General features: G+C 44.2%; 1 protein-coding gene across 3 annotated transcripts in view; it reads right to left on the bottom strand.

Annotated features, from left to right (window-relative positions):
• JMJD1C (jumonji domain containing 1C) overlaps positions 1–27,000 on the bottom strand; it is a 223,815-nt gene that overhangs the window by 18,513 nt on the left and 178,302 nt on the right. For all 3 annotated transcript variants that reach the window (XM_040437918.1, XM_040437919.1, XM_040437920.1), the window contains 10 exons: positions 25,332–25,475; positions 24,593–24,752; positions 21,521–23,202; positions 17,211–17,380; positions 14,845–17,057; positions 10,479–10,680; positions 8,667–8,881; positions 5,891–6,043; positions 2,740–2,829; positions 2,457–2,584 (listed from right to left, as the gene is read on the bottom strand). In XM_040437918.1, coding sequence (XP_040293852.1) covers positions 2,457–2,584; positions 2,740–2,829; positions 5,891–6,043; positions 8,667–8,881; positions 10,479–10,680; positions 14,845–17,057; positions 17,211–17,380; positions 21,521–23,202; positions 24,593–24,752; positions 25,332–25,475 — 5,157 coding nt within the window. The remainder of the gene's footprint in view (positions 1–2,456; positions 2,585–2,739; positions 2,830–5,890; positions 6,044–8,666; positions 8,882–10,478; positions 10,681–14,844; positions 17,058–17,210; positions 17,381–21,520; positions 23,203–24,592; positions 24,753–25,331; positions 25,476–27,000) is intronic.

The following is a 27,000-nucleotide window of genomic DNA, read 5'->3' on the forward strand; positions in this document are numbered from 1 at the left end:
GAAAGATGCGAAATACCAAAATGAAGTTTTCAACAAGAATGACTTGGCCAAAAACCAAGAAAAGATTACTTTTCTGCAGTGAGCAATGTAGTCTGAACACAAATGTTTCCTATTATTTCAGTTTGCATGGAAATATCCTTGTCAGCAAACCTTTCAGTTCAGACTTTCTGTACTAAACTTCCACGACCCACACCCAGTAGGACTCAAATATACCGATAAAGAATCCCCTAACGACTCTGGGCTCCCTAATATCTACTGTACATCGGTGAGAACATTATTTCAAGTGAGGCTGAATATAGTAACTGCAATGTCTTAGAGGTTGTTACCGAGATGGTTCAAAACCCTTGGACAATCCCTAGAGTAGCTTTCAATAGAAAAAAAAACAAGTCATACTATCCTGACATGTCACTGACACTATGGAGTGCCTGGATTCGGCACTTCACTGCTGCAGCCAATCACTGTCTTTTGCGTTAGACAGCTGAGGACAGTGATTGACTGCAGTGGTCATGTGCCGCATCCAGGCATGCTATCAAAAAGCGTGAGGAGGGCCGAACCAGTACCACAAATACCAGCGCTGAAAAACAGGTTGATTATCACTTTTCTTTTTAATCTTAAAGGGGTTATCCGAGATGTCGCTGCGATCCTGTACAGCCGCCACTTCCAGGATCACATGCCATACATTCAGCATATAATCCCAGCCTGGGATTACAACCTGCAGTGGATGCGAGAGTCTGAATCTCGTGCTACCGCTTTAGCAGAAGTGGCGGCCGCACAGGATGGCAGATGCATCTCGGATAACCCCTTTAATCTTTTCTAAGGGTTGTCTGAGATTTTTAATTGCAGTATCTCAGATACTCCAGTTAATGTCGGTAATACCTAAGACTGTATTAGACAGCGATTATTGCATGAATTTTCCTATAATCGTTCATATTTGAGAGATTCTCCTTGGGTGTAAAAGTGTGCAGTGAATAAACTGTTCATTTTTCATGGATAGGATCCTCCAACCTGACTTGAAAGATTGTTTGTCACCACCTACCAGCAATTATCGTCTTGCCTTGTTGCACATATTTCGAATGCAAATGACTTGCTAAATACTTGCTAGGTGATAGTTATAGGGGTTCTCCGGGAATTAAGAAAATAAAAATAATATTACTTTATTATAAATATACTCTCATACCTTTCATTAGTTATAATGGTTTGTTGTGCCTAGGGAGCAATCAGAGGAAATAAAATGGCCGCCATCCTATTAGTACACACAAAACTTGTCCTAATCACACAGCAGGACAAGTTACTTCACTGAGCTGAAGGTGAAGTAACTTGCCCTGCTGCGTGATTAGGACAGGTTTTATGTGTACTAATAGAATGGCGGTCATTTTATTTCCCCTGATGACTGCGCCCAGACAAAACAAGCCACTATAACTAATGAAATGTATTTGGGAATATATTTATAATAAAGTCAGGCTACTTTCACAACTGCGTTAGGTGCGGATCCGTCCCCATTGACTTACATTGTAAGTCAGGACGGATCAGTTTGGCTCAGTTTCATCGGACGGACACCAAAACGGTCCGCATCCAAACTGATGCATTCTGAACAGATCCTTATCCATTCAGAATGCACTGGGGCTGAACTGATCTGTTTTGTACCGTTTGTGAGATCCCTGAAACGGAATTCAAAATGCCAGTGTGAAAGTAGTCTAATCTTTAACTATTTTCATTTTCTTAATTCCCAGAGAACCCCTTAAAAAGAGTTGTGTCAATTCATCAAATGGCAATTACCATGCCAAAAATGTTAATACAAAGCAATTACTAATGTATTCTATGTCTCCAAATTGCCTCCTTTACTGTCTTCATCCCATCATAAACTGCTCATTGTCAGGGGTTACACATTGGCAGTCTTTTACATTGCACTCTCTGGGGGCAGGGGCCGCGCATAGACACGCATGTGCAGCAGCTCTTGTCGAGGCCACATTGTGTCTACGCTGGAAGTTTGTGTACAATAGCTTCAGGGAATGTACAGTAGCCTTGGAGCTGTTCTACATAGCTAGGGCAGCTCCAACCAGTGATGAAACTGCTAATGAAAGTGATTCACAAGCAGCCTCCGGGACACGCGTGCACAGGCAAGAGGCGGGATTACATCATCCTAGCAGTGCTTGCCTGTGCCACCAATCATACCTACAGTGACCAACTCTCTACAGTGGAGGAAGTTCAGGGCTGGCGAACAGCCCATCTAATGGCCCCTCACCTTCGTACATTACATTTTGAGATTCTATACCAATGAAGAGTTAGACAAATAACATCACTTCTCTCCAAACTTACATGTTGGGTCAAAGGCTGCCCTGCACTATGCTCTTGTGAGAAGATGTTGGACAGGGGCCAAAGACCGATGGACAGGGGCCAGACAGAATTGATGTGACTGGTGTGCTACATTTTGAACAGCATGGCGAATGCGGCCTCACCTGCGACACTCCGTTCATGGCCGGGAACTTGTTGCTTTGTGAGGCTTGTTTCCCCGTGCACTGGCAGTGCGATTTAATCTCAAACTTGTCTCGAAGGCTGTGCATGGCCTCAAGAAGATCTGTCAGAACTGCAGCAAAATCAAAGACATAAAACACGAAGATTTAAATCACTGAATAAAAAAAATAAAAAATTTATGCCAAAAGAGACGATAATAAGATATATCTGAGCTTCCAGAAGCTGGATCAATTTTTTGACACTCCTAACCATGGGAAAGGAACTTACCAGAGCTGGGGATGATCTGGGTAGGCATTAGGTGCTTGTAATCGTGTGGCTGTCCTTTTACGCATTTCAACCAGGTGTACAACTCTTTATCTGGAAGGACACAAGAGCGTGAAAACACCCTGCAGCCTTTTTTTTATATATTATAAATCTAGTAGTGGACAAAAAAAAGACTGTTCAATTCTCCACCGCATGTCATAGGTCAGAGATCATCTCCTCTCACAGTGGCACCATTTGGTGACCAACAGACCCAATGTACATGGCAGGTCTGTATGCATTAGCCCTAAGGCAAGACCAGAAATAAAAGTAAAATGTTTGCACCGCAGATGTGGTGAATGACTGAAATGACATTTTGTGGTGGGCACATGGAGCAGCTGCAGTGGTTAAAGTTGCTCAATATTGACCCAAAAAAAAAATATATATACAAAAATCGCATATGGACTATAGGAACTGACAGAAAAACTGTATTGCAGCTATATTCAATAGAGCTCTAAATGGTGCCTGATGGATTCTTCTTTACAGTGGTGCTGCCAGTGCAATGGAAAGGTTTTTGCAGGTATACTGTCCTGTCCGATCTGTCATCGGGTATGGAGAAACTCCGGCGGATAGTGGACAGAACACGTGCGGAGGTAACAGTCTGATGTCCAGCAAGTATCTTGGAAATGTTCTATTCTAAGTAATGGGACCTCTGTGCACGATACTCAACAGTCCTTAGATGGTGCCCGGGTAACCACTCTGCCCAAGGTGCAGTGGCATCTCTAAAAAACCAATATATTAGGCAGGAGAGTATACCTGCACAATCCCTTTAAAAGGTGGGGTTCAGTGTTGCTGGGACATGGGGTCATCTACGGCCACCTAAACAGGGGATTTGTTCCTTTGAATATTGTGAGAACATTTTTAGGACTTTATCTATCAATCTTAGCAATTGCCAAAATCATAAGCTGCCAGTCTGGACAAGGTGCCCTTGGATCAATGAACATCCCTACTGGGTTATTTACAACGACACGCCATGTCCTGAGATGTCTCCACTAAATCATAGTATTTTGACAGGTAATTTACACCGCCGCTCCGGGCGCTGGAACCTCTTTACCCATTTTTACTATCCTTCTGACAGAATTCACAGGCCATTAAACTTACAGGGATTTAATCAATTCTATTTACCATAGTATGGATTCATGAGTTAATTTGATTAAAATCTGCCGACCCTGTAAAAACTCAGCGTGATTTATTAATGTACCCAATCATATCTTCTCACTTTATACTCCCGACATCTTGACAGCAGGTCACTACTGAGGTGCAGGACGTTATGTGCACGGGCACATGTGGTAATAACATATTCTTAGCTGACATTAATGGATGAAAGCAACTCAAGACCTAGAACCGTTATCAAACATTTTTAAAGGGTAAAATAATTGTCTTTTTTAATTCAAAAAACAGTATCGTAACTGGCCAGAGACAGTGTATGGCATTCACTAGTATGCAGTACCAGACCACGTACAGGAAGATAGGCCCCATACAAAGGGCATCTGTCAGCAGATTTGTACCTAGGACACTGGCTGACCTGTTACATGTGCACTTTGCAGCTGAAGGCATCTGTGCTGGTCCCATGTTCATACGTGCCCACATTGCTGAGAAAAATGTTGTTTTAATATGTGCAAATGAGCCTCTAGGAGCAACGGGGGAATTGCCGTTACTCCAAGAGGCTCAGGTTTCTGCGGTGGTCTCGTCCTCTGCACTTTGATTGACAGGACAAGGTGTGATGATGTTTTCATTGCCTGGTCCTGTCAAAGTGCAGAGGACGCGGCAGTTGTAGAGAGAACCGAGTCTCTAGGCTCATTTGCATATATAAAACAGTCAGTTTCATAGGTACAAACCTGCTGACTGGTGCCCTTTAAAGAGGCTGCCTCACCAGTTGGGTTTTGCTGGGAGAGGCGAGGGCCAGTGAGTCATTTCACCTGCAGCAACCTGTAGCATTACACAGTGGCCATTTAAGCGAACGGTTGTCCATATAACACGAGGACAGTAAGCCCTCCAGAGCAGGAGTTGCTTGAGCAGAGTGGCTCTTCGTGGGGTTGTGTTCAAGATGTAACCCCAGTAATCTTGTTTTAAACTCCTAATAGTCACATAAAATGTCTTTATTGGCGCACAACTCTGGGGACACAATTGCAATAACTTTTTCATTTTTCAATTTTTTTTTCTTCTAAACGCTTTTCTTGATTTTGCGGGATAAGTTGTAGTTTTTTGGGGAACCATTTTGGGGTACATAGTGTATTAAATAACTTATTTCATATTTAGGGGGATAGATAAACAGAAATGTTAACATGTGGAATTTATTTAAGACAACTTTGTTCTGTCGGTCATTTATTTTTAATATTTGCTTCTTTTCTCTTGCAGGCCGTCAGCTTCTAATGCCCCCTCCTCCTCCAGACTGAAGAGAGGGGGCTGTTTTTTAATATCTCTGGATTGGTAGCAGATAGAGATCTGCAGATATAGCTGTTAGAAATCGGTATGGCAGCGAACGCAGCTGATAGGTAGGTTTCACTGCTTTCACTCCTGACTCAATTTCTAACTCCCAATGTAGTGGAGATAATAATGCTGTGTTTCTTGTTTGAAAGCTTGAAATGGCAGTCCCATATCTATAATGGAAGACCCATATCTCTAGCTGCTACTAATCCCGAGATATGAGCAGCAAAAGCTAAACTGTAAAGTCCCTTTCTCAAAGCCCGAGCAGAGCTCTGTCTTAACTGTTAATCCAATTCTTCAGCTGGAATGTGCCATAAAAGAAACCAGTTTCAGTGCAAACTGGCCCCATTCCAAACCTCATATGACAGACAATATACAATTTATACTGAACTAGTGTTGAGCCATAAAGTGAAGCACGTTAAGTCACAAAGGAAGGACTTTGTCGTCTACACCTCAGACGCTTAAGCTACATTTTATTAGACAAAACCGTGAAACGGCAGAACTTCTTTCTCCCAAAAAGCTGGAAACAAATAGGGAAGCTCTGAAACGTCTTGCTGTACTTGCCTTAATGGGGATTTCTCCCCTACAGAAACAGCAATTCACGAGCGATAGGATCTGTGCAGCGGACTGCTTCCTAAGCATTTCTGCTGGGTAAACACGCCACAGAATGGAGTGCTTCATGCAAACTAACCTCGAGAACTTTTCCTTTCCTTCGCCTTGTAACAGTCCAGACAGACCACAAATCCACATTTTTGGCAGACCCAGTGAATGTTGAACAAGGTGGCTTCACAGGCATCGCACATCTCGCGTACTCCTCGCACCGCTCTCTTCCAGGCTATTTTTGCTGAAATGCAGAATGGTTAAGAAAAACATGAACATCTGCTCTGTACAAACATTTGCTTTATGGGCTTTTTTTTTCTTCTGGTCACTGACCTTGGTTGATAGACAGAAAATATGCCCAGAAACCTATCAGCTGCACAGAACGTGCCTCAGATACAAAGATGACGACCACCAAGATGTCAGATACAAACTCTCAAGCGTATATACTCTGCAATCCAAGGACAAATCTGTATCGTCGTGGGCTCCCTCCAATTTGAATGATAGTTTGCAGCTTTTTCGGTTTCTAGCCGTGCACTTAATTACTTGTGGCCACTCAACAGACTGGGTCGCTGTCCAACTGGCTTCACAGTATACAGACTAATATATTCGTGAACTGCAGAAAATTAAATCTCTTCATAGACTTTCATTGACTGAACTGGCCATGAGGCAAGAAAACATTTTCTCAGCCAGCAAAGGGCAATAGCTGGGAAAAGAAATTCCCTGTGCCCGTCACTGGAAACGATTGACAATCTATAGGCCTCTGGTCTTCGTTATATTTTAAGAAGGTTATTTTCCATTTTGAGTGAATTTCATGACCAGTAAAGTCTGTATTGTTTAAACAAATCAGACAAGGTAACGGAAGCAGCTCTGCGGCAGTCAAGTGGTTTTCCCATAAATCCCTTCCTTGCTAAAAGTCCTAAAAGACTGTTAAAGGTGTTGTCTGGGTTCAGAGCTGAACCCGGACATACCCACATTTTCACACGGGCAGCCCCACTAATATTAGCATTGGAGCAGGTCATGCTCCGATGCTCTTTTTTCCTGCGATAAATCTCCCGGAGACGTACCGGGCTCTCCATAGGGACTGCCAGGCAGAGGCTTCCGCACAGCATTGAGCCCGGTAATGGCACCGGCACTGATGGGCGGGCTTCAGCGCTGCCCTAGCCTGTAAAACAGCTAGGGCAGGGGTAAAGACGGCCTATTAGAGATGGTGACGTCACCGAATACACTGCTGGGTGGAAGCCTTTAGTCTAGCAGTGTGCAGAGGTAAACAAACAAGCCATTGCCCTGCCCGATCCAGCGCAAATCAAGGGAGAGCCTCAGAGCATGAAATACTCCAATGCTTATATCAAAGGGGCCGGAGGGGTGAAAATGTGGGTATGTCCGGGTTCAGCTCTGAACCCAGACAACCCCTTTATAGTACACTCCATCTGGTACAGTAAAAATATGTTCTATGGCACAAACCACAATCTTTTTCTGCCGGATTCATGTGGAATGCATGTCAGAAGCAGGCAGAGGTAAAGCAGGGTTGCACAGACATCTATAGGTGTCCTATCATGGCTCCGTATTAGGGCTCATGCACACTACCGTCCGTATTAGGGCTCATGCACACTACCGTCCGTATTAGGGCTCATGCACACTACCGTCCGTATTAGGGCTCATGCACACTACCGTATGCCCTCCGAGACATACAGTCCGTGAGCGGGCCATATGTCCTGGAGGGGCACACATCGTGCGCACAGCATCATAAGTTACTATGATGCTGTGCGCATCGGGCCGCCCGCAGGACTATTGTCCCGCACTCATAATATCATATGAGTGCGGGACAATGCGCACAGCATCATAGTAACCTATGATGCTGTGCGCACGATGTGTGCCCCTCCGGGACATATGGCCCGCTCACGGACTGTATGTCTCGGAGGGCATACGCTCGTGTAAATGAGCCCTTACTCAAAGGAATGGAACTCTAACACTGCTATGTGCATGAGGCCTTTTTTTGATGAAAAATATTCTCGTGAGGGGCTCCACTAATTTCCATGTTTTTCCTGTCCTTAAAGGTCACCCAGTTAGGCCTTTTCTCATTAGGAAACTCTCATTTGACAGACAGGCTGTCTTTCCATAATAGCATTCTGCACTTTTCTACCCTATTTTTTAACAAAAAAGGCCAATAAAAAAAAAAAAACGGTAATAGAAAGTTCTGTTCTCATCAGATATACTTACTACTTAAATTGTACTCTGAAATAAAGGTTAAATAAAGGAAACAAAACCCGATCTACAAAATGTATTACTATAAATTATTCATGCAATTTATTTCCCCCTTTTTTAGCTATAGGAAAAATCTGTCTTTCTCATCTTCACATGTGCATCAACAATACTGTATTTTTTATAAGGAGCAGGAGGGAAATCTCTTGTAGAAGCACTTTGGAAGCAGGATTATACTTTCATGTCTAGAGGGACCACTAAATATTGCGGGGTTATTCACGCTACTTTCTAGCATCAGAGCAAATGTTATTTCCTTAATCAAGGCACAGGAGGCGGTCGCCTTAGGCCCCTGCATTTCCTGCCTGATCTTTAGTTTGGCCAAGATGTTACTACAGTGTAGCGTGAAATAATTCTGACTAATGACCACAATATTGTCGGCTCTCTTTTTCAGACGTACAACAATTAAATTTGCAGCCATCGTTTTGTAAACCCTCTAGCCTCATCTTGCAGAGTCCATTCATCTTCCCGGCTATTGTCATGGATATAGTTGCAGACTTTTCCCACATGTACTATGTACAGAGAACCAATGTGTGATCTGGATGAGAGAACCTGACTGTAGAGAAAAACGCGTCAGTCGATACACACACACAGTGTGAGGCTGCACGTACCATCCTTCTTCACCCAAGACATAGCAGCTTTCTCCGACGTCACCATCTGACAGAATTTATCGCCGATGTAACCCAAGATATACTTAATGGATTCGAGGTCCAATTCATCATCTTCATAGTTTTCGTGCGTCCATAAACTCAGTGCTTCATCATCATACTGGTCAGGGGTAGAGAATCCATCTATTCTAACAACGCCATTCTTACTGAACGATAACCTGGAACACAGCAGAAAAATAATTGTTTCAGTGCCAGCAGCACTGTGCCCTGTGCGAGCGCGGACCATCCATCTCTGTCTTAACTTTCCATCATGTGCTGGATGGTAACGGCAAAGATAAAGCAGAACATTCTGGGTTTCTATGGTTCTAATACACATCGAATGTGTTTACTTTAAACCAAACCAGGCCCTTCTGGGCAGATATAACACATTACTACACAGAGGAAGCCAGGCCCTTATTTCAGGGAACAGGACGTGTTATTCTGGAATCACTGCAAAGAACAGAGTATTCTCGGGATTTGGATGTTCTTAATGGTTTTTTGTACGGATTTCATGACATCTGAAGGTAATTTAGAAAGAGAGAGCTTTGGAATACACTGCAGTTTTTTTTCCATCCACCGCAGTATTCAATAAAACCCTATTTTATAGACATTTATACTTTCTGTGGTAAAGAATGGTTATGTATTAAGCCCTTTTCTTAGGGGAGTCTACTACGCTTTATCTCCTGTGACTATACAACTGAACTCATCACTTCACCGACACGTGACTAAAAAGGGGTTCTCCAGGAATTAAGAAATTCAAAATACTTAAATATTACTCCATTATAAATATATTTCCAAATACCGTTCATTAGTTATAATGGCTTGATTTGTCTGGGGAGCAATCATTAGGACAAACAAAATGGCCGCTGTCCTATTAGCACACACAAAACCTGTCCTAATCACACAGGAGAAGTTACTTCACAACACTGAGGTAAAGAGCTGCCTTATCCTCCTCTCTGCTCGTCAGGGATTATGATCCTGAATACAGATAAGATCTTTAGCTGAATCTTTGTAGGAACGGAGTTCATGAGCAGATGTGGCTAATGAGCAGCAGCACTTGTTTACAGCCTCCATTACCACAGTCTGTCCTGTCCGTCCTCTCTGTACTTTATGTCTCCTCATGAACTAAATTCCCACAAAGATTCAGCTAAATACCATATTAAAAACTGTATTCAGGATCATAATCCCTGACAAGTAGGAGAGGAGGATGAAGCAGCCCCTTACCTCGGTGTTGTGAAGTAACTTGTCCTCCTAGGTCATTAGGACAGGTTTTGTGTCTACTAATAGGACAGCGGCCATTTTATTTCTCCTAATGATTGCTCCCTAGACAAAACGAGCCATTATAACTAATAAAAGGTATTTGGGAATATATTTAAAATAAAGTAGTATTTACGTATATTCATTTTCTTAATTCCTGGAGAACCCCTTTAAGTATGTATTAGACACCACAATATCACAGACGATTGTCAGGAGGGAAGCGTTCCCTCCCAGAAATCGTCAGCTAGCAGAGGACACTGCTGCTATTACATGTCCTCTGTGGCATGGGGATGAGCGATTGCTGTGCTTAAAAATCACAACTGCCTGATGAACGAGTGTTCATGATGCCATGTAACCCTTAGAGGCCTGGAATGTATTGGATAACACTGACAGCATTATGTCAGTGTTATCCAATACATTCCAGACCTCTAAGGAAATGATACAGGGCAATACATATAGTAGTATGAACACCACGATGAAATGTATTAAGACCATAACAGGGCCTAAAGCATCAATTACCTGCGGAAATAATAAAACCTGCAGAAAACCGGGGAGTGTGTAGACTCTTCTCCTTTCTTGGTGCGGATCAGACGACATTCTCGGCATTTCTGTAAATTTGGCCCGATCTCACAGCAAGAGTCATCCTGCAGGAAAGATTCCCCTGTCTGCTTGAGTTTCTTCACTTTCCGCCAGTCTTTTAATACTGAACGAGGTATGCCAGCTGAAACCACATCACAACAAGTGTCAGCAAGGAAATGAGACAAGGGTGGCATTTGCATGTGCACAACCTGGTGCTAATGAGGATGCGGTTAGCAGAAAAACATCATTTTCTACGAGAAATGAAACTGAGCGAGGAGCTCAGGCGGGCATAACTCAAGAAAACTCATTATTTGGAGGAACTGGAGAATGTAAATGATATAATCGCTCACTGAAACAAGGCTGACATGCCAAAGCCTTCATTATCAAAGGTCATGAATACAATTGTCTCAGAATTATAAAGCTCTTAGGGGCTTATTCACACGTCAGTGAATTACGTCTGTGCGCAGTCCGTGTTCTCCATTGACAGCACACATTCATTGCTTTTTTGGGGGGTTTATTCAGACATCAGTCAGTAGAAAACAAGAACGGAAGCATGCACTACTTCGGTTTGTGTTGGTGACCAAAGAACATGCCCTATTCTTGTCCGTTTTGTCGACAAAGACATGGGACATTTGTGAAGAAATGAAAAAAATAATAATAATGGCGGCAGGCCCTCAGTCGATATCTGTGTTTTGCGGATCTGCGATTAGCAGACCACAAATATGGAACCGGTCATGAGCATGAGCCCTTAATGGGTGGGGGGGGGTCTGACACCTGGCCCCCCCAACAATCAGCTGAAGAGGCCATGGAGCTACAGTGAGTACCACAGCCTCTTCAAATGCCAGTATTGTCACGTTCATCGGTCATATAGTCTATGTGAAGCTCAGTCCCATTCAAGCGAAGGGGTCTGAGCTGCAATACCAAGCACATCTGCTACACAATGGACGATGCTGTGCTTGGTAAGCTATAAGGAGGCCGCTGTGCTCACCACAGAACCATGGCCTCTTGAAACCGGTGCTGGGAGTCGGACCCCTCGATTAAGCTACTGATGACCCATTCTCAGAACAGATCATCAATATTAATCACTACAACTGACAACCCTTTTAAAACTACTCTTTATGACATTAAAGGGGTATAACCGCTTATAACTTACCACCTATCCACAGAGCGCTAACTTACAAGGAGCTGTAGGGCACAGTGGTCAGACACGTGCACTGCTGCTCTATCTACACAACTCTTCCATACAAGACGACCCCAACTTTAAATGTAGAAATCCAGCTGTCTACAGGACAGAGTGCCTGACAGAGATGGTATGTACTCCATTTCTATCCCAGAGAGAATAAGGGTGCATTCACATCACCATTTTGCTTTCGGTTCATCTGATCCATCACATCCGTTCTTGTCAGTTGCGTTATTTTAGACGGGAGAAAAAGTCCTCAACGCAGGGCTTATTCTCCCGTCTAAAATAACGGATCTCTGATGGACATGACACAAACTGATCATAACTGGTGCTGTAAGGAAAGAAGGATTAATTATTTTTAGAGCAAACTGATGCTACAAATAACGAATATCTTTTCCGAAGAACGGAAAACAAAATGTGATGTGAATGCCCCCTAATCAGGTTCTGGGTGAAGCATCCTATGGCTAGTACCCCATAGCAACACATACAGGGCACTACTGTACTGTGTAAATTGGTCAATGTGTGTCCTAGTATCAGACTATGAAGAAACGCACTATGAATCTACAAAAACCATAGGGCAGCATGAGACTCCTACCTCTCAACACGTAATTTTAGAAATCCAAGAACCATGGATGTAAAACCTCAAGAGTATCAGATCTCAACTGCAGATGTCCCCCTGTCTATAAAAGATCTGTGCATACGACTACAATATGTGTTGTCCCTAATACAAAGCACCGACTCTGCAGCTTTATATATATTAAAGGGGCTGAGACAATCCCTTTTATAAGGCACCCAGTGGGGGTGGGAGGGGATCTGCCGATTGCTCCAAGCCCCACTTCCAGCAACCCAGGCAAACATTGGATTATGCAACCTCCGGCACTCCAGCTGTTTGGAAACTACAACTCCCAGAATCCTCCTTTTACTTCTATGGGAATTACAAGAAAAGCTGAGTAAATGTGCATTCTGGGAGTTGTAGTTTCACAGCAGCTGGAGTGATAAAGATTGCCGATACCTGTGCTAGAGGGAGCAGTCTCTGGTCAGGCTGCTGTACGTGCAAGGACTCCGCTGGATCGGGAGCCACTCTGTTCTGCTAGAGGACTCCCTCTCTGGGATGTCTATGTGCCCTGATAAGACATTTGGACAGGGGTTTCATTCATGAAAAAATGACATTTTCTGCCTAAAAGCAATAAAAACAAGTCATATCAACTGCAGAAATCAGTTCTGACCTTATTACGCAGTATACTGAACAAGCCGCTCATGGAGCAGTGCATTCATTCATTATATAATTTTCATGTCAACATCTTAATTGCAAAACTTACTGCCCGCAGAACAAAAATAGCTGTGGGCTGGTGATATTTCCAGCCGCCGTCCAGTTCACAGGCACAGAAAATAGCCTGCAGAAAGACAAACAGTCCACTGACTCACTTCTGGAGTGTAAACCTAGCCGGCAGCAGCCAGCACTGCTACAGCGGCCTGCAGAAGTATGGCATCTACTCATGAAGCGGTGGAAGGACTCGTGAATGCCGCTTCAGTCCCAGCCTGGCTTTGCTTAAGGTTTAATTGCACATCCCCAAACATTAAAAGATTTAGGAATTTAACATTCAGTTCAAGTGCGGTTACAGAAAAGTATGTTCTGTGCACTACATAGTGGGGGTTCTTCAAATCCTGAGGCTGAGGGGTTACAGCATCCATTGTACTGAGCTCCCCTCCTCAACATGACTTCATTAGAAGATGAGAAGAGGGGCTCCGAGAATTTACCTCATCTCTTCCATAAAACCCCCAAAAAGGGGATGTCTCCATATAAATAGTCCCCTAGCCTCACAATAAGGAATAAGGGTGTTTCCACAAGTTCATGTTTTTTGAAGCTAAAGCCAGGATTGGATTGAAAAAAGTTGAAGCGGATACTTCATGGGGAACTCAAGTATTTAAAATGGACATTTCAGGAGATGTGACAAGTCCTCTTCACATACTACAGATTAAACCCAATGTCAACCATAGTCTCTGAAAGGGGTTGGCCCATCTAAGACACTGAGGGTATATCCTAATGTCAGATAGGTGAAGGTCCCACCTTGGGACCTGCTCCTATATCCAGAACTGGGACTCTGAAATGAAGGAGAACACAAAGCGCACTCTCCATTCATTGCTATGGGAGTTCCGAAAATAGCCGAGCGAGAGAACTTGGCTGTTTTTGAAGGTCCCATACCTGTGAATGAAGAGAGAAAAACGGCACCTGTCTATTTGTCGCTATGGAACAGCCATAAATAGCAGAGCCGGCGCTTTGCTATTTTCAGAACACCCATAGAGGAGGACAGTGGGACTACACACGTGTGGCTGTTCTGTTCACTTCGGGGTCCCTGTTCTGGAGAAAGGAGTGGGTCCTATAGGTGGGACCCACAACTATTAGACACTGATGGCCCAACCCCTTTAAGATTTCAGTGGTTAATCTAAGATGCCATGCAAAACTTCTCTCCTCAAAATTTTGCGATAAATGGCACCTAAGCAGCTTTGCACAAAAAAAGCACATACAAGGCTCTATAACCAAGGTTCTTCCAGAAATGGGCTCACAGCCAGTCGCCTCCACTCCTCCAGCAATAAGCCCATCTAACGAAAAGATGTGAGCGAATTTGCATCCAGGACAGCGATTACAGGACAGCACCTGGAGTGCTGAAGTCGCTTCCCAGAAATCAAACTTCCAAAGTAAGTCAGGTAAAGACGCTGAACATGCAGGGAATGCAGGGCGATTTGAGCTTAGCATGCAAGTGCAGACCAGAACTGAGCAATGCATGAAAATCTCCAAAGGTATCAAAACTAAAGTATTCCAAAACAACATAAGACATGAAGTTTCACATGAGAGAGTTCTGTCACCTCAGAGGTATTTACTGTACTGCTTACTTAGTATTTATAGCCTCCGGTCTACTGTTTAAATTGGGAAGTGGCATGGAAAGGTCTGATGCTATCTGCTAAGAATTCCCAGGGTCACTCTCGTCTTTCCTAATGTTTGTACCTAAGAAAAGCTAAACACACAATCGGAATGGCGCGTGGACGGGATCCAAGATCAAATCAACCAAAGGAACCGAGCCCTGGTATGAATAAAAACACGTTCTCCACATGACGCCTGATACTTACTGCTGGAACTATTGCTCTGTAACTTCAGTTTGCTTTTCTCCTTGGCACTGCGACTCAGAATACCATTGGGTCTGATTTCCTCCTCTTTGTCTGTGTCACCTTTTCGCCTCTGCATATCATTTTGCTTCTTTTTGTATGTTGGCTTGGGCTGCCGTTTCAGCCTTTGTCCAGACTTACTCTCGCTTTCATCTGAGTCCTCAGTTTCGGAGCCAGATTCGTAAGTCCTTTTAACCCTCCTCCTTGTAAGTCTATCTTCCTTGGGAGATTTGTCCTCCTGCACCCTAAGGTCTAGGTTATTCTGCAGCTCGCTAGACGTCGAGGCAATCAGATTAACAGTACAAGGCTTAATGATTTCAGAGACCATCGTGATGCCAGCACTCTCCGGCTTACTGTTAGTGTTTTTATCTTCTTCTGAGTGTCGGGTGAGCCAGGCCTTCTTCAGTTTTGTGTGATAGTTTGGCTGGCTGCATTGGGAAGCCTGCCCAGTGCCTGTCGAGCTTGTTGTGTTTGTGGAGCTGCAGGGAGCGTTGCTTTCTGGAGAGCCTGAGGCTGCAAAGGTCTGATTTTTCACAGCGTTGATCTCCGGATCATTGGCGTTGGTGCTTTTCAACTGGGCTGCAGCCAAAGCCGCCTTGTGCTTTTTTAAGTGAACAAAATCACTTGAAGAAGCGGCATGTAAGGAGTTGGGCTGAATGGCACTTGCAGTCTTGCTACTGGCTGAGGTGGCTGGGGCTGCTGTGCCCTCTTGAGTTGGGGGTACGGTAGGATTTCCAGATACTGATCCGATGCTTTCGATCACTGTACAAGTTGAAACGGCATTGGAGTAAGAGTAAGTTACTTCAGATCCGCTGCAACTTGAAACGCTCGTGGTCGTGGGGGCAGAGGTGGTCACATCAGTTTTCGTGCTGCACATTATATTAGTTCCAGGTGCAGAGGAACTGGGAATGTTGTGCGAGGGAGCGTGAGCGTTCTTCTCAAAGAGCACATGAGCGCTGTCTGAGTTCATAAGAGGCTGGGCAATCCTTGTAGCCTCTCTGGTTTCCAAAGGCTTTGTGCAATCGGATTGATTGATTCCAGCTGAGGATCTTTCGACAACTCTTTCCTTGGGGGCTGCCTGAGTTACTGGCACATTCTCATACTTTGCACTGGATGGTGGGCGTACAATGACAGATGCGGTTGCCGACGGTAACTTCACATTATTTTTCTCTGGCAGCCACTCAATTTTACTATGATTTAGCTTTTCGCTTGTTTTCCAGATTTCCTGGACCGGCTTCTCTGCGTTCTTCTTGTAATTTGCAGCACCCTCCTTGGGCTCGGGAACTAGAGTTGGAGGTTTCTGAAGTTCCTGGATTTTGGCTCCAGTCGTTACAGGCTGCACTGGAGTGAGGGTTGGTGGAGAGAGATTGCTATAACCAACATCCTTCCTATCAAGGCTGTGGTGAATTGGAGGGTGGAAAACAGGTGCCCGGTGCAAGGCGGGCATGCTACGGAGTGCATTCGATGAAGAGACGGACAACTGGGTTGGACTTCGGCTATCTCCTCTGTAGGATGTAATCGTGTGTGTTGCTACCTGCTGTGGAAGCTGCTCGTTTAACTTACTTGCGGCTCCCTCTTCGGGTTGGTGTTTTATTAATGGAGGAGGCTTCGATAAGGAGGACAAGTAAGAGTTAATAGTCGAAGAAGTTGTTGAAGAAGGGCTGGCATTTTGCTTTTCGGGGAACACATTTACGGCGTCCTTGGATGCGAATGACCTTGGCGGTTCGTTCACCACACTATTGGACAGGGTGGTGAAATAATTACTTTGTGGCAAGCTCTGAGAGACCGAATTTTTCATTTTGTACAAATCGGAGATGGGGCGCTCCACATTGTTTTCTTGTTTCACCAAGTGGCTTGTTGGGCTGCAAGACATGATGGGCGTTACTCTAGCAAAGCTCTCGCGTTCGTTTTCATGTGCTTTCATTTTCATAGAGAAAGAGGACGCTTCCATGTTTTCCTGAAGGATTCTCCTGTGCTCCTCCTTGTATTTGCTCGGCCTCTCCCCACTGTCTGGAGCTGGGCGCTGCAGCTTGCTGTGGCCCAAAACAGGCTCCATGTAATGTCTGTGTACATGGCCATCTTTGCCCAAGTGTGTTCGGCTGTGTTCGTGCTCGGACTTTACAGGTGCTGAAGTAACTGAGCGCAAGGGTTCACTAAATGCCTTCTTCTCCAAGTCCCTATCGAGAAATAAGATTTGATTATTTTCTGATTTTACATAATTTAATATACACGTTTTATACCAGACGCAAAAACATCTGTATTATTGCCCATAGCAATGTATTATTCACACATGCTATTCCACACCCAGGCGGGAGGACACGACTACCTACTCTTTGTGGTGATCCGTCAATGGTTTAGACAAGGGTGGGCTTGAATGTGCAGCCAGTTTTAGTGGTCTAAGAGGGTCAGCACTGGAGGGACGAACAGGAAGGTGACCCATTAGCAAGCCATCTGCTGACGTCACAGGCGTGGGCGGATGTAACCAGGGGCTGGCAGTGTTCTGCAAGGAGGAATAAAATAAAGCTGTCAGTTCAGTCTCATCCCAAATGCTAAAAAAGATGTTAAAATATACCGTAAGTGCCTTCACATGTAGTGGAAACAGCCGCTAGAAAATACCCGTCTTAAAGACAATCCCTATGTTATCCTAAGGGTCAATCCCTGCATTGTGTTTTGCTGCGGAGTAACAATCTGCTGCGTCATTAAGGATGTGCTGCAGCTTTTCTAAAGCAGAATGTCTCCATTCATTTCAATGGGGGTGTAATCCAAGCCAAAATCTGAGCGTAAAAATCCGCCAGACGTGCATATTTTCTGCCTGATTTTTCCGGCACATGTGAAGGCACCCTTAAAGATATTTTGTAAGGTATTGCATTATTTCCACAATGACACTTTACAAGTATTTACATACACTGGGATTGTGAGCCCCATTGGGGACAGCTTGATGCTAATGTCTGCAAAGCGCTGCAGAATATCGTAGCGCTATATAAATGCGTAGAATAAATAAAGACTCACATGTATGACACACACTTAACCCCCCACCGCTTTAAAGGGGACGCCTCATCTTAAGACATTGTTGGCATATCGCTAGGATATGCCATCATTGTCAGATAGGAGCAGGTCCCAGAGGTGAAACCCGCACCTATCTCCAGAACAGACCCCCGAAAACAAAAGGAGAGCACATCGCATAAGTGCGGCATACTGTCCATTCATTTCAATGGGAGTTCTGCAAATACAGTAAGTGCGCTCAGCTATTTTTGGAAGTCCCGTAGAAATGAATGGAGATCACAAGGTGCAAGCGTGGCCACCGATTAATTTACTTCTATGGGACTGCCAGAGATAGCCAAAGCAAGCACTAGGCTATTTTGGGCAGTCCCATAGAAATAAATGGAGGGTGGGCGCGTATGCGCAGCTGTTCTCTGCTCACTTTGGGGGTCCCGTTCTGAAGATAGGAGCGGGTCCCAGAGGTGGGACCCAAACCTATTTGACATTGGTGGCATATCCTAGTGACGTGCCACCAATGTCTAAGATGAGACAACCCCTTTAATTTTTTCCTTTGCAAACAGCTAATAACGCTATAAAATAAAAAGAGGAGTAATACTCGCTTCACCAATCCTCTGCAGCTCCAGGACAGATGCTTCCCCGTTCCCTGCTGGCCTCCGTTTACCTTGTCCCAGTGATATTGTGGTGCCAGTCAGTAGTCACTGCTACAAAGACGACACAACATCGCTAAAACCTGGCAAAGATCAGTGGAAGCCCAGAGAAGCATCGGCACGGGAGAGGCAGGGGTCTGGTAAAGTATTACTTCCTTGTCTTGGAACTGGAAAACCCCTTTAAGAGGATTATGAATGTGTTTTTAGGTTGCATGCCAATCTACACGAATTCTTAACAATAGGGAAGTGAAACCAAGCCCTTCAGCTGTGTTGTGAAGGGTCTCGTGTGGCTTCATCATGAGGCTGTAAGGGGATTCACGGAGCATGTAGCTTCCCATTATAGTAAAGACACTGAAAATAAGTATTTAGCGTCTAAAATAACAACAGGTTTGATTTAAAATAAATGGTTTAATAAATGCAGAGCTGCAGACATGATTGTCTGCAGGCAGCAGGTCGTGGTGTGTAATCACAATCTGCTGCCGACTAACAACGATTCAGCATGGGGACGAACGATGGTATAGCAATCACTCCTCCCTATACTGAGGAGGAGATCGCTGCATGTAATAGCGGTGGTCTCCTCGGCTAGCGAGCAGGCGATTGCCGAGAAGGACCGCTTCCCTCCCGACAATCGCCTGTAGGATCGCTAGGTCTGATACAGGCCTTACTGTACTGACTCTCAGGGCACTGTATGTAATTCGAAGCTCAGAACAGAAAAAGGAAAATGATATGTGACCGCATATGGAAAATATGCAAGGTATAAGTGATCCCGGCCAGATGTTTACATTGGCCTGCCTCTCCAGAAGGATGCTATTAGGACCAAACTATACCTCATGCCAGGCTTTTTATTTCCACTTTCCTTACAGACCCTTTAGCAATCAGTGCGGTGGAGAATCTGGGAGTTGGCGGCTAAATGCTGAAAACCTGTTTATTTTCCTTTAACGGCCACTTCTGACCTCTTGAGAGATAGAAGCTGCAGAATCTCAGACCTGTCTAGTCCGTCACTTCTGCTAATAATGGTTTTCCCGGGTTACGGAGGGATCACAGCACAAGGGGGTACACTGCTAAATATCACAGCCTGGGCGATTAACTTGGGTCTGTCACCTTCATATTAAACAGATCTATGAAAATACAACGCAAAGCAAACATTTTCACAATCGCTGTGTATTACAAACCCAGTTTACCGTACACACCCCTACACTGGACGGCAGGGAGTCTGTATGAAAAGAGCAAGATTTTATACTGTTTTTGATTGATGGGGATTCGACACTACTGGTTTCAGACCTTCAATCACATACTGATGACTTATCCAGAGGATAGGTCATCAGTACAAAAGTCTTGGAAAACCCCTTTAAGCGCACCTTGGCAGCCCCATGCATCTGGTGTACAAACTACACCAGCACCTGAGCGGAGAAGTTTTTCGCCAACAATCACGACAGTTTCCACGCATAAATGTGAATAAATTTGTCGGGGCATTCAAAAAGTCGTAAAGGGGTCTTCAAACCTTTTATACGCCACAGAGTAGCGTAGGACTGACAGTAAATGACCCCCAATATTTCCAATGTTGACACTTCTATTTCAGATATCAGCTTCTGGACCAAATCCTTACTGATGCCAACACATTTTTGGAGATTATTACAATTTCGGTGTTTTTGTTTGTCTACTCACATTTGGTGATGAACAATGTCTTTTCCAGCATGACTGGGAAGTGGCTGGATGAACAAAACACATGGCCAGGATACTCCCCAGATCTCAATCCCATTGTGAACCTGTGGTCAACCCTCCAAACGCAGGTGGACAAACAGAAACACAGAAATTGTGATAAACTCCAAGGAGTGATTGGGTCATCATCAGTTAGGATCTGCTCCAGAAGCGGATATAAAGCATGCAAGGGTGAATTGCAGAAGTCTTGAAAAAGTAGACTTTGCATAAGGGCTCATGCACACGACTGATGCCCGTTTTGCGGTTCCCAATTGGTAGATCTGCAAAACATGGCCTTGTGCATTCCACGTTTTGCGGAACGGAACATCCGGCCCATAATAGAACGGTCCTATCCTTGTCCGTAGAACAGACAAGAATAGGACATGTTTTTTTTTTTGAGAGTGCACTGAAACAGACATATGGATAAGCACATGGTGTGCTGTCCGCATCTTTTGTGGCCCCATTGACGTGAATAGATCCGAATCCGATCCTCAAAAAATGCGGATCGGATGCGGAAAAAAAAAAAAAAAAAAGGGAGTGTGCACGAGCCCTAAACCTGACGGATATGTCAATAAACAGAAATATCTGACAAAAAGATCTAAAAACACTGTAGCGGCACTCTGCGAAAATCTAAATTTGTGTCAAATTTTTGGCCACGACTGAACAGTATGGGGACCACAGAACTTTTTACAGTCAAGTTCACGGTGCAGTTTTAATCAAAACGATAACAAATCATACACTAAAAGAGCACAACGTGATTCACCATAAAGAGCGCATACCATATAGTAAAAGCTCAATGTCAGAACTCGGGCACATTGGAGAAATGCACTATCGTACTTTGGTTGGCTCTATATCTGAGGAATTTCATTTGGTTCTTAGTAAATCATGGGTGAATGGACAGTGCGGCTATATGGATACACATGACTAGTCATGGAGCCGACTCGAGCTGCTCTATGTCTGCAGCAGACCTAATCAATCTCAATCTGTATGGACTGCATCCTGGACCCATTACAGATGACAGATTTATCTTGGGTTCCATCAGGTTTTCTATATATATATATATATATATATATATATATATATATATATATATATATATATATTAACCAGGGTAATAAGGCAGCTGCCCACAATTTTCTGTCAGTCTGTAAAAACCTGGTGGAGAAGAACCTAAACACACATGTGAACAGTCGTAGAGGCAGTTTAATAGATGAAGGACAAGCGAACGCGGAAACGGTGTATGTGTCATACTTGTTACTACACAAAGTAGCGCTATAGGTTCGCCCACAACTCACCCTTCTTATAGAAGCCTCTGCATTGACATGGTTCTCTGGGTGTACCCATTTTGAGGAAGGTAAGCCCAGGCTAGAATAAGCATGACTTCCATTTGGATACTGCCAAATAATAGGGTAAAGTCCCAACTGGTTGTAAGAAGCTGGAGGGTGAGCTTGGCCGAGAAGATGAGGTGGCTGGTGCTGTAACATTTGCTGCTGTTGCTGATGTGCAAGTGCCAAATGGCTAAGGCTGCTGGCATGTGCAGTCTCTAGCTGAGGGTGACCACCCAACAATGACCCAGGGGGCATACCAGGTAGCACCGTAGGTAGTAAGTGAGGATGGTGGACTGAATGGTGCGATGTGCTACCCAGCGCATGGGCATTTATAGCAGTCAGAGGAGTTTGGCTTGAAGAGGACGTTAACATATGAGGGTTAGCTGCAAGTGCTGGATGGTGGTTGTTTGGAGGTAAACATGCTCGATGAGCTGGAGAATGAAGAGAAAAATTGTGCTGGTGCAAATATGAAGAAATGTGATTAGCTGCGGTGTCTGGTCCGACAAGTGCTGGGTCCCTGTAAACGGTAAAATGCTCATTTCTGTCTATGATAAGTGGACTCTTGGTAGATTCTATCGCACTGCCTCTCGCAGCCACTGGATGGAAGCTAGACCTGTGCATATCACAATCCATTTTACTAGAGGGCCTAGCGACTCCAGAACTCTGACTATTGTGATAGTTCAACTTGAGTTTCACTGAATCTGGAGAGTGGACGGCACGAGACTTCAAAACATCTGGAGAAGAACTAAATTTTATTTTGCTAGAATGCTCAGAAACATGCGGCTTTGTCTTCAGAGCATCCAGAGTCTGTTTTTGAAGCCTCTTCTGTTCATCCGTTAAGGATGTGCTACCGATGACAGAGGTGTGGTGGATCTTCTCCCGGTCATTCACCTCTTTATTAGTTGACTGGGGCGTTTTTAAAACACCCGAAAGTGCCAAATCTGACTTATGGTTCATATTCTCATTCCAGCCATGTTCAGACTCCTGCTTCTTTGCACTGGAATAGTTGATGGCGCCAAATGACTGCTTCGGGTCACCGCCTTGTAGCTCTTTCTTGGCATTGGGCTGTGCGTTAAACTTTGTTAAACCGCTTTCCTGGGGCGCTTTGTCCAAACTGTTTTCATTGGTTAAGACGACAGATGTTTTCAGCGTGGGAGGTTTGCCGATAAGCTGATCAGTCTGGGACGATTCGTTAGTGTTGTGCCGCTCAACCACGCCATCTTGAACAAGCAGTTTACTGGAATTCTGCTCATAAAGTGCTGTCTGTTCGGAGAGGAGGAACTGAGAGTTTTCTTTCTGCAGCTGTAAGTCGGCTGACTTTAGCCTTTCTGCTTCTTGATGCTTTTTATCTTCCTGTATTTCATCCCAGTGAGAATGCCTATCTATTAGTGTCTGTTCCTCAGCCCCCTCGCTACTTTGGGATTTTCCTTCGTCTCCATTTATCTTTGAAGTGTTCTTGCTTTTCAACTCGTTCTCGGAATTTTGCTCAGAGGAAGAATCCATTATTCTCTTATTTGAATTTTCTGAGTCGCTGCTCTCGGAGTAGTCGGAAATATTGTCTGTGCGCAGCCTTTTCAGAATTAATTTCTTTTCATCCTCCTCTGGTTTTCTCCTTTTGCTGTGAAAATGTTTGTTCCTCTTCACATTTTCTGCAAATAGAAATAGACATTAGTCCATGTGCACATCCAGATGACGTGCCTTATATGTAGCTCAATTAGGGAATCCATGGAAATGATGTGCCTCAACCACGAAAATACAGACATTGCCTAGAATTTCAATAATTTTTTTTTTTTGTAAGGCTGGGTTCACATTTGTGGCATTGGTTCAGTTAGGAGTCTCCATCACAGATTCACGCAAATATACTAGAAAAAAATTATTTATGCTGGAATCCATGTTCAGTGGGATCCGACAGGAGACAATGATGTCCAGCATATGCCAGATTTGCTGTTTATTCGTTCCTATAATGGAACAGAAAAACGGAAGGGTGCCATAGATATGAACCTAGCACTGGGGAGCATTCATACTACTTATTCAGTGGATGTTCAATACAAGCTCAAAGCTTAGGCTACTTTCACACCTGCGTTAGGTGCGGATCCGCCTGGTTTCTGAACAGACTGATCTGCACCTATAATGCAAACGCTTGTATCCGTTCAGAACGGATCCGTTTGCATTACCATGAACAAAAAAAAAAAAAAAAACTTTTTATTTTTTTTGTTCATGATAATGCAAACTGATCCGTTTTGACTTACACTGAAAGTCAATGGGAGGCAGATCCGTTTTCAATTGCACCATATTGTGTCAGAAAAAACGGATCCGTCCCCATTGACTTAGATTGTAAGTCAGGACGGATCCGTTTGGCTCCGCATCGCCAGGCGGACATCAAAACGCTGCAAGCTGCGCTTTGGTGCCGGCCTCCAGAGCGGAATGTAGGCAGAACGGAGGCAAACTGATGCATTCTGAACGGATCCTTATCCATTCAGAATGCATTGGGGCTGAACTGATCCATTTTGGGCCGCTTGTGAGAGCCTTGAAACTGATCTCACAGGCGGACCCAGAAACGGCAGTGTGAAAGAATCCTTACACATCAAACGTATCCACCAGTCACCCAACAGAGGCCAAAAGGGTGTCCCTTTGGCCTCAGTCGATATATCTTTTTTTGCTGTATAGAATGGAGCAGTTAAGAACGTAATTCTATAGAGAAACATCCAGAACACTCCCTGTGTTCTTGACATGGGAGCCTATGTGTGAGAACCGCCACTCTCCGAGCAGGGGCATTTATCATAGGTAGATGAATCAAAATGGCAAAAAAATTAAATAAATTATATATATATATATATATATATATATATATATATATATATATATATATATATAGTGTGATGTACAAAATGAATTCTATAACCTCTAACTTTTTATTTATTTATTTATACTGAAGTATAATCACAATTCCCTCCCATCCATTGACAGTGAGATATCAGGTTAGTGTTATCCTTTTCCCAGCTCAGAATGGTGGTTACAAACCTTTACAGGTCTGCATACCGTCATATCTTTCTTCTTTAATCCTATCTTCATCCGGCATGCTGCTGTCGGAACCTTTCCTCTTGTTTAAGCGAGCGTTTCGGTGCTGACTCTGTTTTGTAGAGCTCTGGGAGTTCATCGCTGGCCTGGGACTGTTTGCTTGTGCACGAGTATAATGACCCTATAAAAGAAAGCAGAAAAATACTGGGTGAGACTATAAAAACCAGTGCAAAGGAAAAGTGCTGCCGCAATCCGATTGCAGAATTAATTCTCCAAATGGTCTCTGGACAATGAAAGCAGCTCAGAAGATAATGCTGCAAAAACGTAATCTAGTATTCCACTACACCGTTTAGGGGTTTTCTGGACTTTTAATATAGATGACATTTCCTCACGATGGGCCACAAGTATGTGATTGGTGGGGTCCCACTCTTGGAGCTCCCTCTTGGCCAGTGACATCACGTCCATCAGTCACCTAGCCTTGGTGAAGCGCTGTCCCATTCAAGTGAATGATCTTAAACGGCCATATTAAGAACAAAACGTAATAAAATGTCCAACACTATGCTTGGCATACCATGAAGAGGCCTCAGTAATGGTCTAAGCGCTGTGGTACCTTCACACAGCTAAATAACGGGGGTGCGGGAGTCAGATCCTGATCGAGCAGATACTGATGACCTACAGATCATCAAGATTAAAATCCTGGAAATCCCCCTTAATAAGTTCAAAAATTATGACAAACAGTTATGTCATCCGAAACACGTACATGAATTGTGTTGCTGTTCTGGTTGGAGCGCGACCTGCGGCGACTTGTGATTCCTATATTTTCACCTTTCAGCAGAGAGTATACAACGTCATCTAGAAAGGTCATCTGAACCATAGAAGGATCAACATTCTGTGGCTCTAGAACCTGGGCCAAAAGGCATAAACAAAGACCATTAATACGGCTGTAACTAAAAGCCACAAAGCACAAATCAGCATGAAACAATGACATCAATTACTTTACATATATTCAGTTATTGAAGTTTCATGCAGCAGGGTTTTAATGAAGTGAAAACACGGATTATATTTAAAGTTCTGGATGAACAGAGTCCGTCGTCGTCGTCCACCCCTTTTATTTTCACTGCTGCTGTGCCACCAAGGATTCTGAAAAGGACTGATCATATGATGCATGCAGGAAGCATATCATCACTTCATCAGATAATATACGTCACTGTGAATATTTTCTAAAGCAGCTCATGTGGTTGGTAATGTGCTACCTAGTGTCATTTTTATACGAATTAAAAAATATCCTTTAAAAGGATGTTTCCACGACTTGTATACTCATGACCTATCCTCTGGCTAGGCTCAGTATCTAATCGGTGGGGGTTCGATACCTGTGGGCCCCCGTCGATCAGCTGTTTGAGAAGGCACTGGTGCTCGCAGTAGTGCAGCGGCCTTCTCGGTGTTCCCTAGGCGCAGCTCAGCACCACTGAAGTGAATGGGGCTGAGCCGGGATACCAACCACTGCTGCTATACAATGTATGGCACTGTGCCTAGTGAGCACGGAGAAGGCCGCTCAGAGGAGTGTCTTCACAAAAAGCTGATCGGTGGGGGTCCCGGGTCTCAGACCCAAAGACCAAAAGATAGGTCATCAGTATTTAAATCTCTGAAATCCCTTTTAAAAACACGGCCCGTGAACTTAAAGGGGTTGGCCAGTTTCCTATACTGATGACCTATCCTCAGATATCAGATTGACGGGGCTCCGACTCCCGCCACCCCTGCCTTCTCTTCACTGTTTACCTCCTCGCTGTCGACATCAGAGCAGTGAGCCGCGTAACTGCACTTCCTCCGTCCCCATTCACTTCAAAGGGAAGGAGCCGACAAAACTGGTCATCAATACGGGTAACCAGCCAACCCCTTTAAAGGGATGGCTCAGAACAGACATACATGGCCTAGTGCTAGAATCTGATCAAGGGCAGACTGAATATTTGGGACCCCTCCACAGATCTTATAAATAGAAGGTGTGGTCATGTTACTTAACTTCTTGGACGATCCGTAGAGGGCTCTTTGCACCACCATAGCAGAACTGGTTATACTGTTATTAAAGGGTAACTGTTATATATATATATTTTTATGTAATTGGATTGGTCTGACTAAGTTTACCTTAGCTCCCTAGTTGATACTTTGGTAAAGGTATTGAATTGCCTAGTAATTGCAGCATGTTCTTTCCTCTCCCAGGCATTTCAGTGGTGCGGCTAACACAGCGTTGCCTGGTGTCCTCCGTCTCCTATCTTCTATATACAGAAGATGGAAGACATAGTAGTGGGCAGTCCCGAACGCTGCATGCGCGCTCCCGTCAGACCGGGATAGTGCCGATATACACAATAAAAATTTGCGATCAACTACTCAGGAGGAAGTGGGTGTGTTTAAGTCTGGAGAAAGCCGAATGGTTG

The sequence above is a fragment of the Bufo bufo genome, chromosome 6 (assembly GCF_905171765.1).
Source record: "Bufo bufo chromosome 6, aBufBuf1.1, whole genome shotgun sequence".
Lineage (NCBI taxonomy): Eukaryota > Metazoa > Chordata > Amphibia > Anura > Bufonidae > Bufo > Bufo bufo.